The sequence below is a fragment of the Drosophila busckii genome, chromosome 2L, assembly GCF_011750605.1.
Source record: "Drosophila busckii strain San Diego stock center, stock number 13000-0081.31 chromosome 2L, ASM1175060v1, whole genome shotgun sequence".
Taxonomy (NCBI): domain Eukaryota; kingdom Metazoa; phylum Arthropoda; class Insecta; order Diptera; family Drosophilidae; genus Drosophila; species Drosophila busckii.
Genome location: NC_046604.1, coordinates 4,164,874 through 4,181,257, shown reverse-complemented (window position 1 = coordinate 4,181,257; position 16,384 = coordinate 4,164,874). Strand labels below are relative to the sequence as shown.

The 16,384-nt window shown below is 40.7% G+C and overlaps 5 protein-coding genes across 6 annotated transcripts; 3 read left to right on the top strand and 2 right to left on the bottom strand.

The window, feature by feature from the left end:
* Positions 1 to 469: 469 nt before the first annotated feature.
* LOC108607576 lies at positions 470 to 3,797 on the bottom strand. The gene is given in 9 exon segments (XM_017998473.2): positions 470 to 1,132; positions 1,190 to 1,297; positions 1,358 to 1,472; positions 1,537 to 2,343; positions 2,403 to 2,564; positions 2,623 to 3,031; positions 3,033 to 3,068; positions 3,139 to 3,265; positions 3,327 to 3,797. Coding segments are annotated over 9 exon segments (2,406 nt in total). The 5' UTR covers positions 3,490 to 3,797; the 3' UTR covers positions 470 to 653.
* Positions 3,798 to 4,062: 265 nt separating this feature from the next.
* On the top strand, positions 4,063 to 5,497 carry LOC108607579 (mitogen-activated protein kinase p38b). The gene has a single exon (XM_017998475.1). The coding sequence runs from the start codon at positions 4,161 to 4,163 to the stop codon at positions 5,244 to 5,246; it is 1,086 nt and encodes a 361-aa protein (XP_017853964.1). The 5' UTR covers positions 4,063 to 4,160; the 3' UTR covers positions 5,247 to 5,497.
* A 14-nt stretch (positions 5,498 to 5,511) lies between these two features.
* LOC108607580 (protein FRA10AC1) lies at positions 5,512 to 6,548 on the bottom strand. Its single transcript, XM_017998476.1, has 3 exons — positions 6,443 to 6,548; positions 5,923 to 6,382; positions 5,512 to 5,866 (listed from the first exon to the last, which is right to left on the bottom strand). The coding sequence occupies exons 2-3, from the start codon at positions 6,376 to 6,378 to the stop codon at positions 5,534 to 5,536; spliced, it is 789 nt and encodes a 262-aa protein (XP_017853965.1). The 5' UTR covers positions 6,379 to 6,382; positions 6,443 to 6,548; the 3' UTR covers positions 5,512 to 5,533.
* Positions 6,549 to 6,737: 189 nt separating this feature from the next.
* On the top strand, positions 6,738 to 13,794 carry LOC108608261 (ATP-binding cassette sub-family A member 9). Of its 2 annotated transcripts, XM_017999553.2 has the most exons (15): positions 6,738 to 7,023; positions 7,340 to 7,463; positions 8,074 to 8,274; positions 8,330 to 8,800; positions 8,860 to 9,012; positions 9,067 to 9,245; positions 9,301 to 9,517; positions 9,580 to 9,880; positions 9,940 to 10,252; positions 10,310 to 10,461; positions 10,529 to 10,703; positions 10,907 to 11,144; positions 11,202 to 11,831; positions 11,894 to 12,905; positions 12,965 to 13,794. In XM_017999553.2, the coding sequence occupies exons 1-15, from the start codon at positions 6,841 to 6,843 to the stop codon at positions 13,383 to 13,385; spliced, it is 4,770 nt and encodes a 1,589-aa protein (XP_017855042.2). In that variant the 5' UTR covers positions 6,738 to 6,840; the 3' UTR covers positions 13,386 to 13,794. The 2 variants fall into 2 exon arrangements, with proteins under 2 accessions (XP_017855042.2, XP_017855043.1); XM_017999554.2 differs by lacking the exon at positions 12,965 to 13,794 and having other exon boundaries at positions 11,998 to 12,293.
* A 271-nt stretch (positions 13,795 to 14,065) lies between these two features.
* On the top strand, positions 14,066 to 16,300 carry LOC108600953 (zinc finger BED domain-containing protein 4). The gene is made up of 3 exons (XM_017988804.2): positions 14,066 to 14,248; positions 14,323 to 14,709; positions 14,770 to 16,300. Exons 1-3 carry the CDS (start codon positions 14,112 to 14,114, stop codon positions 16,250 to 16,252), a joined length of 2,007 nt encoding a protein of 668 aa, XP_017844293.2. The 5' UTR covers positions 14,066 to 14,111; the 3' UTR covers positions 16,253 to 16,300.
* Positions 16,301 to 16,384: the final 84 nt, after the last annotated feature.

Sequence of the window (16,384 nt, the reverse complement as noted above, 5' to 3'; positions counted from 1 at the left end):
TTAATTACAATTATTATTTTTTTAATTATATACAGTTACAGCTTGCTTGAATTAATTACTGTAATTAAAAGCGTTACATTGTATAATTATAGAAGCTAAGGCAACTGTAAACTTAAAATATATTTTAGCGCAACACAAGTCTTTGTAAATTTCTGCTAGTATTTGAAATGCTTGGCTGCGTTGACCGTTTTATAAACATATATATAAACCGTTAGGGAAACGACTTTAGAGCCTGCTTTGGCACGTGGTAAGTTTATTTAAATTGAACCAGCAAACAAAGTTTTAAAGTCACTCAATGTAATTGCATCTTTATTAAAGGTTGCTCGAAATCATTTTGTTATTGTTGCTTTCAAATTCGTGGCATTTATAGACAGACAAATATTAAAACTGCTTTTGCGTTAATTTCATAAAAACTCTTGCTTAAACATAGATTGTTTGATGACACTAAGAAGGTTTAATATTTCTCCTGTTTCCGCAATTGTTTATAAATTGTTGTTGCCAACGAGCCACAACTTTCAAATACGTAGGTTATATATATGTGTGTGTGTGTGTTTTTTTTCTTTGTTTATATATGTGTAATAAATTTAAATCCAAATGAGATAAAGATAACTAACAACTATAACCTCTATATATATATTAACTATAATACGTCATTACATCCAAGGTTTACCACGCATGCGCCCTCTACGCTGAAAGAACGGACGCGGTCCAGGTCCGGGTCCGCTGGGACCAGGCCCGGGTCCATCAAACGGATTATTGGGCATGCGCTGAAAGTTGGGCCTGTATGGTGCAGACCAGCCGCGACCGCGACCACGACCACGTTGCATATTATCCGGACTATTACCAAAGGGCTTAAACGGAAATGGCCCTCCAGCAAATGGTTGCCTAGGCGGAGGCGGCACACCATTCGGTCCATTGCCATTACCTTCACTGCCATTCCAGGGCCTAGGCGGCTGCATTTGATTCCAAGGTTGCGGTGGCAAAGGTGGTGGTTGTTGTTGTTGTTGGCCATCACCCTGAGTGTCCTGCATGCTGTCGTCCCATTGATTTAAAAAATCTGCGGGTGTTTCCAGCAGCGCGGGCCGTCCAGATGCTTGATCCAGTTCACCATCATTTACATTAGCAATCATTTCTGCATAAAAAACGTTAATATATATATATTTGTCTTCAATCAATATGTAACTACTACCTCGCTGCGACTCTTCCAGATCCTCGTCCGACATATCCATGTCCACAACCATATCAGCTGGATCATAGCGCGCCGAGCCATCTACACGATCCGACTCTGAAGATGAACCTGCAAAAATTAAGTTTGTTTTGACATACCGAATACTAACAATTGCGTTGGTTTATTTACTGGCATTTGATTTTAGTGGCGAATTGTGCTTTTTCTTATTCGGCGGCGCCATCATTGGTGAATGATTGGGAACTGGCGCTGTGCGATAGTCCACATCTGCACCGCCAGTAAAGTCCTGTATTGAAAAAGAAACAAATAAAATTTAAGCTCCACAAAATTATTATCTTTGGTGTATCTACCTTATCTGCACCCCCTGGTGAGCCTGTGAGTGATATCAAATTTCGATGATCAATATCCACCAGCGGACGTGTTAGATCTTCATTTTGTGTGGTCTTGGATCGAAAGTTAAACGCCGGCGGCAGTTGCACTGCACGATGATCCACATCTTGTGCACCCAGCCCCGAAGCATTATGATGATCATTGTACTCAATGGGCGCACCGTTGCCTTTGCGCTCAAAGTGTGGCGGCGAGCGCGGCGTTATTTGCGTTGGCGTATAGCTGGAGCTGCTGCTATTTAAGCTGTTATCCAGCGGCGTCCAAGTCATGCTCATGTCCCAAGTACTATTGAAATCATCTACGCCACCAGCGTTTGCTGGCATAGGCGGCGGTGGTGCCATGTTGTTGCTGCTATTTAAAGGCGCAGGCGTATATTGACTCTCTGCCTGACCATAGCCCAGATGGGGTGGCGGTGGCGGCGCATATTCCTCAAAACTAGGCGGCGCTGGTGGCGGCAATACACCACCATAAGAGCTGTGCATTTGCGCCGGATTATATTCGCCAGTGTTGCCGCTGCTGCCCAGACCCGGTATAGAGCCGACACTATTACCATTTGCGTTATTTGCATAGGCATTGCTATTCAGTGTCTCGGGTTTATAGAAATTGGCACTTGGCGTATAGCTCTCATCATCCGAACGCGAGCCAATTACTTCAATGGCACTCCCACGATCCTTGGCATTCGTTTCACGCTTAAAATCGTTAATATCAAAGGGCAGCTGACCATCCAAATAGCTGGCAAAACCATTGAGACCGTCGCTGCTGAATATGCTCTGGAAGCGCAAACATTAATACATTTGAATAAATGCGAATTTAGTTTAATTTAGTTTACCTCGCCTAATGGCGAATTTTCATCGGGCAACTGCAGATCCGCATCACGTTCTGGTGAGGGCGCATTTATATCCGGCGAGGGTATTGGGCTTGATAATGTGGGTATCACCTCATCCAGCTTGCGTTTGACAATTTTGATTCGCGTACCAAAGCTTTTATAGGCCTAAGCACGATATTTAGATTAAATAAACAATAAACATAAACTCTCATCGTTAACTTACACTTGCTACAACTTTAACTTCACGCCCCTGGTGCTCGTAGAATTTTTGCGCTGCTTCTATAGAATCCAAGACCGCCTTGCGACACTTAATTTCATTTTGTAAATTCTTGTTGTACGCATTTATAAAAGCCACATAGCGTTCCAGCTCCTTTTCTATTTCATTAGAATGACTTTTATCCTTTAGCTGTTGCTTAATGACTTCGATTTCGAAATTTGGCGGTTTTGGTAGCTTCTTCATGCTCTTGTCTGTGGTTTCCGACAGCTCAACGCATTCCCTCACCTGCGTTATGAGCGTAGAGTTTTGATACTCATTGCTGGGATCGCTGCTTGGTGGCGCTTTCTTGGGCGGAGCTATATTAAGCAAGCCGCTAAGATCGCTGAGAAATTCTTCATTGTAGATCTCACGCTGCTAATATCCGCAAGATTTTGCCCTTTACGCGCTCGTCGCTGTTTAAATAAATGTTTATAAAATTAATAAGAAGTGTTTAAATTTATGTTTTTAGCTGCTTCAACTTACCGCACCATAGTGGTGGCTCTTTGTAGCGCTGTGGCCCAGCACTCTACAAATTCATAGCGCTTGCGTTTGCTGTACTGTATAACATCATTGGCCAGATAAAATAATACCAGGCGATGATCCACACGCACTGCAACATTACAATGCGATTAGAGCTGTGGAATTAGAGTTGAGGAACTATTGTTACATACCTCGTTTGAATACGTTTAGCCAAGAGTGTATGATCTTCTTGTGATTGATTCGATGTTGCAGGCACCAGTTGGACATTTGTTGTATACATTCCTGCGTGTCCTTGAGCGCTTCCAAGCGTGTCTCAAACAGCTCTTCATCAAACAATTCACTTGCTTTGGACATGCTTAATTCATACGCACTACAATTACAGCTACAAACGTTTAACTATTGTGAATGAATTGCTGGCTGAATTGCCTTTAATTTTTATTTGTCGCCTAGTTGAGCCTCGCGGTTGCGGCAGCGGCGGCCACAAAAAATCGCGCACTTTTTTTCAGCCGCAGTTCAACAATTTAAGGGTGCACTTGCAATGAAAGCATGGTGTTATTTTATTACAGCGTAGTTGGCTCTTTATTTTAATTATATTTCTATTAAGAATTGCACGCGGCGATTTGCAAATTCTGTTCTTTTAATTTGGGAGTTGTTTTAGAAAAACATCACACACATTTGAGTTAACCAACACTGATGAAAGAACTTCTTGAACCTAACTGCGACTGGTAACAAGTATTTTAAAGTGACAGGATAATATACTTGTAGTATTTAAGTTGTTTGCTGCAAAGTAACATAATATTTTGGCCATGGGAAAAATTAGCTGAATGGGATTAAATTCGAGCTATTAAGAAAATAAACCTTTCACTGTAGCAAACATCTTACGACTGTCCAAAAACTGATAAATAGACAATAATTATTTGCGTTAGCCAACACTTTTAAATGTGCAAGAAGAAGCACACCTCGTAAAATTAGACAATAATTCGATAATTAAAAGGTATTAAAGTTCTAAGACAATCACAAGCAAAATGCCGAAATTCTATAAGCTTGACATAAACCGCACCGAGTGGGAAATACCCGAGACATACCAAAACCTCCAGCCCGTTGGCCAAGGCGCATATGGACAGGTGTGCAAGGCATTAGTAAAGGGCACAACGACAAAGGTAGCGATTAAGAAATTGGCTCGCCCCTTCCAATCCGCCGTGCATGCCAAACGTACTTACCGCGAATTAAGACTGCTGAAGCATATGGATCATGAAAATGTTATAGGTTTGCTGGACGTCTTTCATCCAGGGCAGCCCGCTGACTCGCTTGATCATTTTCAGCAGGTCTATATGGTGACGCATCTGATGGACGCTGATCTAAATAATATAATACGCACGCAGAAACTCTCCGATGAGCATGTACAGTTTTTGGTCTATCAGATTCTGCGCGGACTTAAGTATATACATAGTGCTGGCGTTATACATCGCGACCTGAAGCCTTCCAATCTGGCGGTAAACGAGGATTGTGAGCTGCGCATACTGGACTTTGGTTTGGCGCGTCCGGCTGAAAATGAAATGACAGGCTATGTAGCCACACGGTGGTATCGTGCGCCAGAAATCATGCTCAATTGGATGCACTATAATCAGACGGTGGACATTTGGTCTGTGGGCTGCATTATGGCAGAGCTCTTAACAGGACGCACGCTCTTCCCAGGCACAGATCACATACACCAGCTAAACCTGATAATGGAAGTCTTAGGAACGCCGTCCGAAGAGTTTATGAACAAAATTTCGTCAGAGAGCGCGCGTTCCTACATTCGCTCTCTGCCTGTGATGCCACCTCGCAATTTCCGAGATGTATTCCGTGGAGCCAATCCCCTGGCAATAGACTTGCTTGAAAAAATGCTGGAGCTGGATGCAGAGAAACGTATAACCGCAGAGCAGGCGCTAGCTCATCCTTATATGGAAAAGTGGCATGATCCCTCCGATGAAGCCACATCGACGATCTATGATCAAAGTTTCGAAGAGAACGAGCTGCCCGTAGAGAAATGGAAGGAGTTGGTATTCACTGAGGTGCGCGGCTTTAAGCCGCCACAGGCCTTTGCTGAGCTGCTGCCGCAGACTCAATAAATAAAATATATGATGATGTTGGTGACAAGTGAAGCGAGTCAATTAATGATGCTAACCAATATAGTTTTTAAAGTATACGTAATTTGCAATTGTTTCTAAAACGAAAAGTCACCGCCTTAATGTCCAGTTTGATTTATTGGTGTCGGTTTATTTAAACGTGAACATATTTTGTGTATTGTATAAATGTAAATGTATATTTATGTACAAGTCTGCAGTAGCCATAGCCATTAAAGAGCACAAACTTCAAAATACAAACAAGCTTGGGCTCTCAGTCTCTCCTTCACCTTCTATAGCAAGAGATCCTCTAAATAGCGTTCGAATTCAAGCTCGCGTGAAGGCTCTTCCTTGCTTATATCAATCTGTTTGCTCCAGACATCCTCATTAGCTGTGGCAGCACCAACTTGCGGTGTATCTGATTCAGCTTCGTCTTTGGTTTCCTCTTGAATCTTGTCCTTCGATTCTTCTGGTTCAACGCTGTCGTCCGCCCTCTCGTTTAGTTTACGCCGCTTGAGCTTTATCTCTGCCTTGCGATCTTCCTTTTCTCTTCGTCTTTGTCGTTTGTATTCCTTTTTTTTTGTTCTATAATTTAACTGTTCTGTATGCGTTGGACACAGACGTACCTGCTCGAGATTTAAAATTTAGTAAACACATTTTCCAGCTTCTATTGCGGACTTACCTTGACGAGCGCATTTTGTGATGTTCCTTGCTCTATATACTTAAAGTTAACCTCCCAACTGCGCAACTCTTCGCGCACACCACAGTGTCTACTGCCGCATTGGAACTGTCCAATACCAGTGACCACCTCCTGCTCTGTTCGCCAGCGTAGAGCAATTTTATTTTCCTTGTATCGTGATAGATCCGCTATGCAATACTCCTTGAAGAGCTTGCGGTAATAGCGAAGCGCTAACCGCTGCTCCCAACTAAGCGATTGGATGTCCTCATCGGCATCCTCCGACCAGAGAAATTTATGATTTTCCCGAATCACATCTATATCGCGTTTGTGCTTGCGTGACTGCACCTCTGCAGCCGTTGGTATCACATATTGGTTTAATATGTAGTTGTGTCGTTCCTTATCAGTAAGCTTATCCAAATTTATTGGAAATAGAGCAGTTTGTGATTTGTTGTTGCTCATTCTTCTGATAAAAATAATACAATAAGTTTCGTTGTTATTGTTTTGAGACTGTTAAGTAACATACTCTGTTAAGTAAGTATGTGACAAGCCGCTACAGTAAGTGTTACAAAAGTACGTTAATGGTTGATATTTACAGTGACCATCGGTGTGTAAAATATATGTCCATGCATTTTTTAGATGGTAGTATGCCTTCTTTCGAGCTGGTTGCAAAAATAATAAAAAATCATTGGTATATAGAAATTTAAATATTTAACGGAAAAAAACAACAGTTAATGTTTTATGTAGTCACGACGTGACACGAAACTTTAAGATACTCGTCAGTCAATGTTAATGCAATATTACTCAGCTCTACCCCACTGATGCCGAAAAAGGGGAGAAAGCAATTTATACGCCTAACAAATGGAGAAGTGCGCTAAATAAACTAAATTTCTGCCTAGCAATAAAGGAGAATTAGCTACAAAAATGGCTAGTCAATGCAGGGTATTAATCCCTGTGTTTTGGCGGAAGAATTTTCTGTACTTACGGTTTAATTGGATACCTCTATGTCTCATATTCCTGTTCTTGACTTTTTGTAATGTGGCATATTTACATTGGACTGACAATACGTCTACGATTCGAATGGAAATATTTGAATCCAAGGATTATGTGAGTACAATTATAATTATTGATACGCCAGTGCTTACGCTACAACAAAAAAAAAAACAGCGATAAGTAGCCCAAGTTACAATACAAAACACACTCACACATATGTAGTTACATGCATGTAGAGCTCACTATACAACTTCGCCTACAACTTTAATAATAGAGGGTGCCCATATCACATCCGTCACCCAAATGGTTATATTACATTAAATTGATTGTATGGGAAGCGCAGGGCTTAAAATTATAACAGAAAGTATAAAAGTTAAAAAGTACTCCTATCTTCTTTAATAAGTACATCGGATGATTTGTTTACTTTTAGGTGGCTTTAAAACAATTATACTTTCCGGCAAATGATGATGATAAAATATATTACGCGCCCAGCACAGAGAATGCCAGATCGCTGGTGGACCAGGTGCGCACAGAGCTGGAACTACCATATGAACGTGAGTTGTATCACTAAGCAAGAAATATATCAAACGCAAGAATGCGCCAAACAGCAAAAAAAAAGTGCTATCAACCGATCAAGCGACCAGTGCACCTGTTTCTGGGTGGCTAAAACATCAAAATCAAAGATAGAAAAAAGCGTGAGTGAATAAAGTGGAAAATTTGTGAAAAAGTGAAGTTAGCGAACTTTTTTTTAGTCATTGTCTTAAAATATATAAATAAATATAAGTAATAACACGCAAATTTCAGAAAAAACAAAATAATACAACGCAACCTTTTTTTTTTTTAGTCAATCAAGGGCAGATTGAAAAAGCTGCTTTCATTTTCAAAAAAGCCAGAATTCCCGCTATTTTGAAATTTTTCCACAGTGCCTTTTGCATACGCATAAAAACGTACACACATCCACAGAAACGAGAACACAGCGCGTAGAAACGCAGCCGTCCTCAATCGTAACCAGTCGATCTGCGACTGAAAACAGATTTCTTGTTGTGCTTGCTTTCGAACTCAAAACAGCCGAACGCACTCTGACGCCTCTATATATTTCTTGCTTAGTGGTTGTATAAACAAAATATATATAAAATAACAAAAATTTTCATAAACAATTGCTAGGCATGTTGGAATACAACAGCAGCGATGAAATGCAAATGGACATGGAACAGCGTTGCAGGGGCAACTGTTTTGCTATCAATTTCCAAGAAATGCCTGCACCTGGGGATGATGGAAGCTTTAGATATACACTTAGCTCCAATCAAATGCGCAGTCTGCCTGAGAAACGTTTTGTAAATGACGAACAAATCAATCATGCGAAAGGTAATACATACATATTTTTTAAATGGTAAATAAATTAATTGACTTTTTGCCTTAGATGATGATGAGTATATACGGAATGGATTCTTGACACTACAGCTTGTTATAGATCGCCAGTATATGCGTTACCAACGAATAGATAATAACTATGAGCTGCTGTTGAAATCTATGCCCAATTTAGAGCTGTCCAATGCTGACAGCAATCGCATCAACAATTCTGGCACATTATTTAGCATATTCTTTACATTTTTGCTGCTAAGCACTTTTGTTGTGCCCTATGTGGAGGAGAAGCACAATGGCATAAAAGCGTTTCTTAATCTGGTTACACCCATGAGCTTCTTGGACGGATTAACATTTTTTTCCATACGCTTCTTTTGCTATGCATTTTTTCTCACTATAACGTTAATACCCGCCTACTATTATCATGCCTTGGGTAATAGCGGAATTATATTTGCCGTTTTTTTATATTTGCTCTACATCGTAGCGCAAATGTCATATGCGTATCTCATATCGGTTTGCTTTCACTCAGGTAAGCTTTGCTTGGCTTTAACTATGTTTACTTAAATAATTATCGTTTATATTTTGCAGTATTCTATGCCAAAATTGGTGGCCTCGTACTCTTCATTATACCCTATGCGTTTACATTTGTGCGCAGCTGGATTAGCAAGCTGGCCTGTTATTTTCTGTGTACGAATGCTTTTCTGGAAGGCTTGGACGTCCTGCAGACATTTTCCAACAAGCGTAAGTTGCTTTTGTTCATTTAAAGCCTTTAAACTATAAGATTTACTTTTACAGATCGAGAGCTTAGCGGTAGCGATCTGTTTCGCATTATTAAATTCGATTCTAGTCGTCTTTTCTCTCTATATATACTGCTTATTTTTCAAACCATCTTGTATGCTGTGCTTTACAATTACTTTGCATGTGTATTTCCCGGACATGGTGGACTTAAGCGTCCCCTGTTCTTCTTCCTAAACGTAAGTGGCTTTTGTATTATGTATAAAATCAATTTAATTTTATTTTAATTCTTAGCCCGAAACTTACAAGAAGCGTCAACGCAATGAGTATACTACATCACCACGTGGCACTGATGCTATTATCATCAGTGATCTCTGCAAAAAATTTCAAAGCAGCAAACGTGAAACCACAATTGCCCAAAATTTAGATATGACAATTAGAAACAAAGAGATAACCGTATTGCTGGGACATAATGGCGCCGGAAAAACCACAATCATGAACATGATAATGGGCAAGATACAAAGATTTTGTTTCTCGCGTATTTTATATTAATTAACTTTCTAATTTTCCCAGGAATTGTGCCGAAGGATTCGGGTAAAATAATTGCCTGCAGTGAACGTGATGTGGCTTCGTATCGTCATCTGATTGGTTTCTGTCCACAGCACAGTGTTTTTATGAACTATATGACCTGTCAGCAACATTTGGAGTTCTTTGCACAACTGCGTGGTGCAAGTCGTCAGGATGCGCGTCTCTGGGCCAAGGAAAAGCTGCGAAAGTTAAATTTAACCGACAAAACAAATGAATATGGTTGCAATTTGTCCGGTGGCATGAAGCGGCGTCTTTCCTTGGGCATTGCCATTGCGGGGAATACCAAGTTAGTAAAACAATTTTATATATTATTGGTTTTACTTTCATTATCTTTTTTATCTATAGAATTGTCATACTAGATGAGCCCTCTTCTGGCTTGGACATTGAATCACGTCGTGAATTGTGGGATATTTTGCTGGCACTGCGCAAAGAGAAGGCTATTTTGGTAACCACCCACTATATGGAAGAGGCTGAGGTACTGGGTGACACCATATGCATATTGGTCGATGGGCAGTTAAAGGCAAATGGTTCACCCTTGGAACTAAAGCGTAAATCTGGTTGCGGCTATTTTCTTAAGCTGCAGGCTCATGAAACTAAATTCCTGCAGCAGGAGACTTTGGATTTAATAAGCAACCACATACCCAATCCAATTATACAGGTAATTAATTACAATTAGTGTTTAATTGCAAATTAAGTGATGTTGCTCTTTCTGTAGAACATTGTAAAACCTACAGTCTATATATGCCTGCCGTATGACTATCAAAAGGAATTCTTTAATGTGCTACGTAGTTTGGAGGAAAATATGAAACGTCTGGGTATTGAAACAATTTCCATAACAGATACTTCACTGGAAACAGTGTTTCTCAAGTAAGTGCAAGCAGTTTTCAAATTGTGTAATAAGTAATTTAGACTTTGTTTTTATTTGTATAAACAGCTGTGCTGGCGAAGCAGACCAAGTGGACACACCTGATGCACGCGCTAGGAATGATGCACCTTTATTGAATTACAAACGTTTGCAGGCCCCGCCCAGTCAGTGGCAGCTGTGGCGTGCTATATTCTACAAAAAGTCAACATTTCTGCTTAATCAATGGCAATATACTTGCTTAATGGTAAATCACTCACACTATTAAAAGCTTAGGTGATAAAAAGATAAGGTTAACCAACCCCCTTAAATTGATAAACTTTGACTAGGCTACACTTAGCTGCTAACGAATTCAAGAACAGCCACTGATCTCTATATAGAAGAATATTTTGAATGAAGCGCAGCGTGTTTGGACTAACTGATTTATTTATCTTTTTATTATCTTTCTAGTTGAGTCTGCCAGTGATTGCGGTCATCTGTGTACTTTTCCTTATGCATTCATTATCTGTAGTGACAAACGAAGCCGCTTTGCCATTAAAGCTTAGCCAACTACATACCGGAACTGTTTATATTTATAATCCCACGGGCCATCATGACAAGATAGAGCAACAACTGCGACAATACATAGAAGCAAATGGCATCAATGCAAAGACTTTAACGCTACGCGGCAGCAACTCTATGCATGATGGTAAGCAGGCATATCTAAGGAGGTGTAACAACTTTATCAAGAATATATCTATTGCAGAATTACTGCAACTGCAGCGTGAAAATTTGGCTGATTTTCTGGAGGACACTATTGGCGTAGTAGATATGTATGTGGATCAGCGTGGAACTGAGACAACGCCCACATTTGAGCTGTACTATGCCAGCAATCGTTACCACAGCAGTGTTATGCTCATCAATATGCTGGACACGTGCCTGCTGCAACTCGGCAAACGTGACAACCAAATGCAGATTGAAGCCATATATGTGCCCATCAGGCGTTTTGTTAGAGATGTCAGCTCATCGCGTCTGGAATATTACCCAGTTATAATATCAGCAGCATTATTCTTTAGCCTGTTCTATTACACCTCCTTGCCGTTCCGTGAGCACGTCAATGGTTTTCGTCAGCTGCAGCCCATGTCACGGTATACTTACTGGTTTGCCAGCTTTGCGATGGATGCGCTGCTACATTGTGGGCTTTGTCTTATACTGTATATAATACAACGCATAATAATGCCCAGCGAGTTGTACAGCGTTGAGGAGCAAGGGATGATAGGCTTTAGCTTTTTCTTTTATGGCATTAGCTATTTGCCAATTCTATATCTGCTGGCAAATAATTTTAAATCCATATCGACAATATCCACATATCTGCTGTTGATGCTTATTGTGTCCGGTGAGTTGTTAACTAAATATTCATTTTGCATTTATTTTATTTTTCATACAAAATGCTTGCAGAAATTGCACCATTGATTACATCCAACCATATACAAGCCATGAAACTGCATGCCACTAAAATATCTTTTCTGCGGTTTTTGCCCGATTTTAATCTAAATCATCAGCTGCGCATTATCAACGAAAATCTCATAGCAAAACGTGGCAAATCGAAAAACCCACCTTTGGAAACAACCGCTATATTTTTCTTATATGCCATAATGGTGTGCGTGCTGGTTATGGGCTTCTTCGTCATTGTGTTGGAGCAGAAATATTATCGCAAGCGTCTACGCGAATTCTTTCAGTGGCAGTATGCCAGGACATCAAATAAATCGGGAAGTCCTGCGCGTGTCAGCACTACACCACAGTTGGAGCTTAAGGATGTGCAGAATGAAACGCTACATGTCAAACACTTATTAGAAGATCCACAGCGCACTGCCTTGGACAATCCTTTGATTGTGAGCAATTTGCGCAAAAGCTACAACGATGTACCCGTGGTTAATTGCCTAAGCTTTCGGGCTGAGCGTGGGGAATGCTTTGGCCTCCTTGGTGTTAACGGCGCAGGCAAAACTAGCACGTTTCAAATGATTGCTGCCAATTTGGCCATGGATGGCGGACGCATACTCATTGATGGCGTGGACATTCGTGAAAATGAGGTCGCTTATCGGCAGCGCTTTGGCTATTGTCCGCAATATGATGCATTGAATAAATTTATGACCGCCGAGCAGTGTTTGACCTATATGGCCATGCTGCGAGGGCTAAGTGGACAGCGGGATCAACAAGAAAACGTTAAATCAAATGTGGACTACTGGCTGACTAAGATGCATTTGGAAAAGTATCGCCATGTGCAAGTACGCAATTATTCAGGCGGCACCAAGCGCAAACTGCTGGCAGCCATGGCCATGATTGGCGCGCCATTGCTGGTGCTATTAGATGAGCCTACCACGGGTGTAGATCCTATCTCACGTCGCTTTTTGTGGCAATGCATCAAAGATTTTCAAAGCAAGGATCGCACAGTGGTGCTTACGTCACATAGGTATGTCTAAAACACAATTTAATTTGATCCAAGCTTAATAAATTTATAATTTTTTGCAGCATGGATGAGTGCGAGGAGCTTTGCAACCGATTGGCCATCATGGCCAAAGGAAAATTCAAATGTTTAAACAACATTTGTGAACTGAAACGACTTAGCGGCTTTACCATTAAACTGAAAATGAAAATGGACACGGAAACTGAAGCAAATGTGTCTCTTATTACCAGCACCTTGAAAAGTCTATTTGATACGCTGGATCTGCGAGAAAATCACGCTGGCACCTTAACCTACTTTGTAAAAACCGAAGAACACATACTGTGGTCGAATGTCTTTAAGATAACTAACGACTATCTGACTAATCAGCTGGATCATCTCATCGAGTATTACTCGGTTAACGAGTGCACATTGGAGGATATATTTTTGAAGTTTGACAAACAGGCAAAATCCTTATCACGCGAAAACTCTGAAGTAAACGAAGTTTAAGGCGGCCCATCCACAGTAGAGCATGTTGGGCACGACGAAATTTTCATCGTTGGTCATTTTGTGTTGGCCGAGCCGCTCGAAAGAAATAGAAATCATTCTATCTTGTGTTGGCAAGCAATGTTGGCATTAGTTAGTGGCAAATGAAATTTTAGCTCGGCCTTGCTTTGGATGGGCCGCTTAACAGTTGGGGCTAGCAGTACAATCATAAGAGAACATATTCGAATAATCATTATTTATTGTAAGAACAATGTGTGTGTAATGTAATTCTAATAGACTTTTTCATAGAGTAGGTCTATTACTCCTACTAAAACCTTTAGATAGTGTAAGTTATAATAATTTTGTATACTGAGTGATTACAAAATCAAATCATACATATATGTACTACATGGCATGCTTGTAAATTCATTCATATACATATATACTTACTTTCTAATTAGTAATTAATATCAAAATATAGATGTGTAAATGTGTTTTCTAACGTAATCGAGTTTTTATTTAATTTCATGACTTAAGATTGTTAAATCGACTTTTAATTTTTTTTTAAATTTAAAAATCATAAAGTTTTTGAATTTGTAACAGAAGCATAACATTTTTACTGATTTTAACAGGAGCCCTTAACAGGAATACGTTTACATTTGTTAGTGCTGCACAATTCTATCTGTGCTACCATCGATTCTTTAGCAACACTACATTTTGCAGCTCTTGTAAACAGACAAGGCATCGTAAATGGCGCGCAGTAAAATTTGGAAATATTACGATAAAATAGACCAAAGTACGGCACAATGTCAGCTTTGCGAAAAGATCATCAAGACATGCGGCAACACATCAAATTTAATGAAACATATGAAGACCCATCCACAAATGTAAGTCAAATAATGTGTACCAACTGTACAATATGTACATATGCTCATAGTAGATAAACGCGTTTGTTTTGCAGCGATGTGAATGACAATGAATCTGTTGTGGTGCGCGGCATTCTAAAACGCGAGCCCAATCTTTCCAAGCATCGCAATAGAAAAATGCGTGTGGAGCGTGGCTATGCGGTAAAGATTGAAAAGTTGGTAAAGGCTGAAACAGACACCGATGCAGTAAACATTATTGAGTTTGTGGACGGCGATGCCGAGGCACACGCAGCTGTGGAGAGCGTTGTTGCCGAAGAAACCTACACCAACTGGCTGGGTCAAGAAACTGAATCTGCTGAAACAGTTAGTGCGGGTGATATTATTGAATTCGAGCCAAAGCATGGACAGTATCAGACTGCACAAAGCGTGGTTTCCTATCACATAAATGGCGAGCAAGAGGCAGAAAATGAGAATGCCGATTGGTGAGTGAAAGCATTTTTAATATAGTATATGTTTAGTAAACAAATACTATTCCCCTATAGTCAATTGCCAAGGTCTCCGCGTGTTCGTTATATGGATAGACTGGCTTACTTTGTCTGTCGCGATAAGCATCCGTTGCACATAATAAAAGGCGAAGGCTTTCAAGAGCTGATTGGCAGCCAGAATGCAGAATTGCAACTCCCCAGTATTGAGCAGCTGGGGAACTATATAAACCTCAAAGCACAAAAGCAGGTGGCACATCTGCGTCGCCAATTTAATCAGATGGAAACACTGTCGCTTAGTTGCTCTTTAAGCACAACTGCTGAATTTAGTTATCTTGAGCTGGCAGCGCATTATTATGAGGGCATCAACAGACGGTCGCGCACGCTAGCCGTGGATGTGTTGCCAAATGAATGTTATGTTGGAAGCATTGTTGGAAGTTTAGAGCGCGCGTGCCAGCAGTTCGACATTGATAAGTCTAAAATAGTTTGCATTGTATGCAGGGACAATCAGCTACTCAAGGAAGCAGTAACAGATATGTTGGGTAGGCAAGGCTATATGCCTTGCTTTGCTCAACAGCTGGAGTCACTTTTGGAGTGTGTACTTCAGCGTTTTGAATTCACTGCGCTTTGCGAGAAAGTTCGACACTTCATCATGACAAGCGACTTGTGCACGGAACTGAAGTTGCCGTTGGATGTAAGAGATCGTGCTTTGAGCAGCTATGATATGCTGGAGCGTTACTTGAAATTGCAGCACAAGATGCAATTAAATGCGCTCGCAGCGGATGAGTTGGATTTGGCATCTGAATTGCTTGCTGTCTTGACGCCTATAATTAGTGCTGTGCGACAGCTGTGTGGTAACAGTGTGCGCTCCTATCCATATGCCAGCAATGTGCTGCCCATTTTATTTACCATACTTAATGAGCTAAAGCAGCCGCTTGTGGGTCGAAGCAGGCCCCATCAGTTTGTGCACGAATTGCGCACGTTTGTCATCAGGAAGCTGGAGGAAAGCTATAACAGCTTTGAACAAAATCCACACATGGCGTTCGCAAGTCTTTTGGATCCTCGTTTTCGCAACATGCCCTTCCAGAGCGTGCCGCTTATGACCAAATATATGACACAATTATATACACTGTATGAGGAGAGGGGAGAGGCAGCTGCAGCTGAAATGGCCGCCAAGCAGGCCTCGACTGAAGGCTACAACATTTGGTCCGCCTATAGTGCGCTCGCACATGAGAAATACAAGCAAAGCACCATGACTACTGAAAATGAGAGCGAGGATGAGATCTCAAGTTTCTTTAATGCAAATAGTAGTTGCTTACAGACTGAGCCCTTGTTGCTGTGGCAGAATCTGGCGCAGTTTCATCCTTTTCTGCAAAGCCTAGCAATGAAATACTTACATATTCCTGCATCTGCTTTGCCACCAGCCCGACTTTTTACCGATGAAGGCAGCGAGACGTCAGATTGTCTTGCTAAACTTGAGGAAAATCATATGAATAATATGGTCATCATGTCTGATTGCAACAAGGAGGAATGGAATTTATAACCATGCATACACGATTACATTATCCTTTAGTTAATTTTATAACCACACGATTATATTATCCTTTAGTTAATTTTATAAATTGTATGAATGCTTAGGTTTAAAATTTTGAGCTGTCGTAAGTTACAATGCTTA

Bases quoted from the DNA above. Each gene is read 5' to 3' on its own strand.
- LOC108607579 (XM_017998475.1), top strand. From the start codon at position 4,161: ATGCCGAAATTCTATAAGCTTGACATAAACCGCACCGAGTGGGAAATA.
- LOC108607580 (XM_017998476.1), bottom strand. From the start codon at position 6,378: ATGAGCAACAACAAATCACAAACTGCTCTATTTCCAATAAATTTGGAT. The intron at 5,867-5,922 runs GTAAGTCCGCAA...AATCTCGAGCAG, and splicing joins CACAAAATGCGCTCGTCAAG to GTACGTCTGTGTCCAACGCA.
- LOC108608261 (XM_017999553.2), top strand. From the start codon at position 6,841: ATGGCTAGTCAATGCAGGGTATTAATCCCTGTGTTTTGGCGGAAGAAT. The intron at 7,024-7,339 runs GTGAGTACAATT...GTTTACTTTTAG, and splicing joins TATTTGAATCCAAGGATTAT to GTGGCTTTAAAACAATTATA. The intron at 8,275-8,329 runs GTAATACATACA...TTTTTGCCTTAG, and splicing joins ACAAATCAATCATGCGAAAG to ATGATGATGAGTATATACGG.
- LOC108600953 (XM_017988804.2), top strand. From the start codon at position 14,112: ATGGCGCGCAGTAAAATTTGGAAATATTACGATAAAATAGACCAAAGT. The intron at 14,249-14,322 runs GTAAGTCAAATA...TTTGTTTTGCAG, and splicing joins ATGAAGACCCATCCACAAAT to CGATGTGAATGACAATGAAT. The intron at 14,710-14,769 runs GTGAGTGAAAGC...ATTCCCCTATAG, and splicing joins GAAAATGAGAATGCCGATTG to TCAATTGCCAAGGTCTCCGC.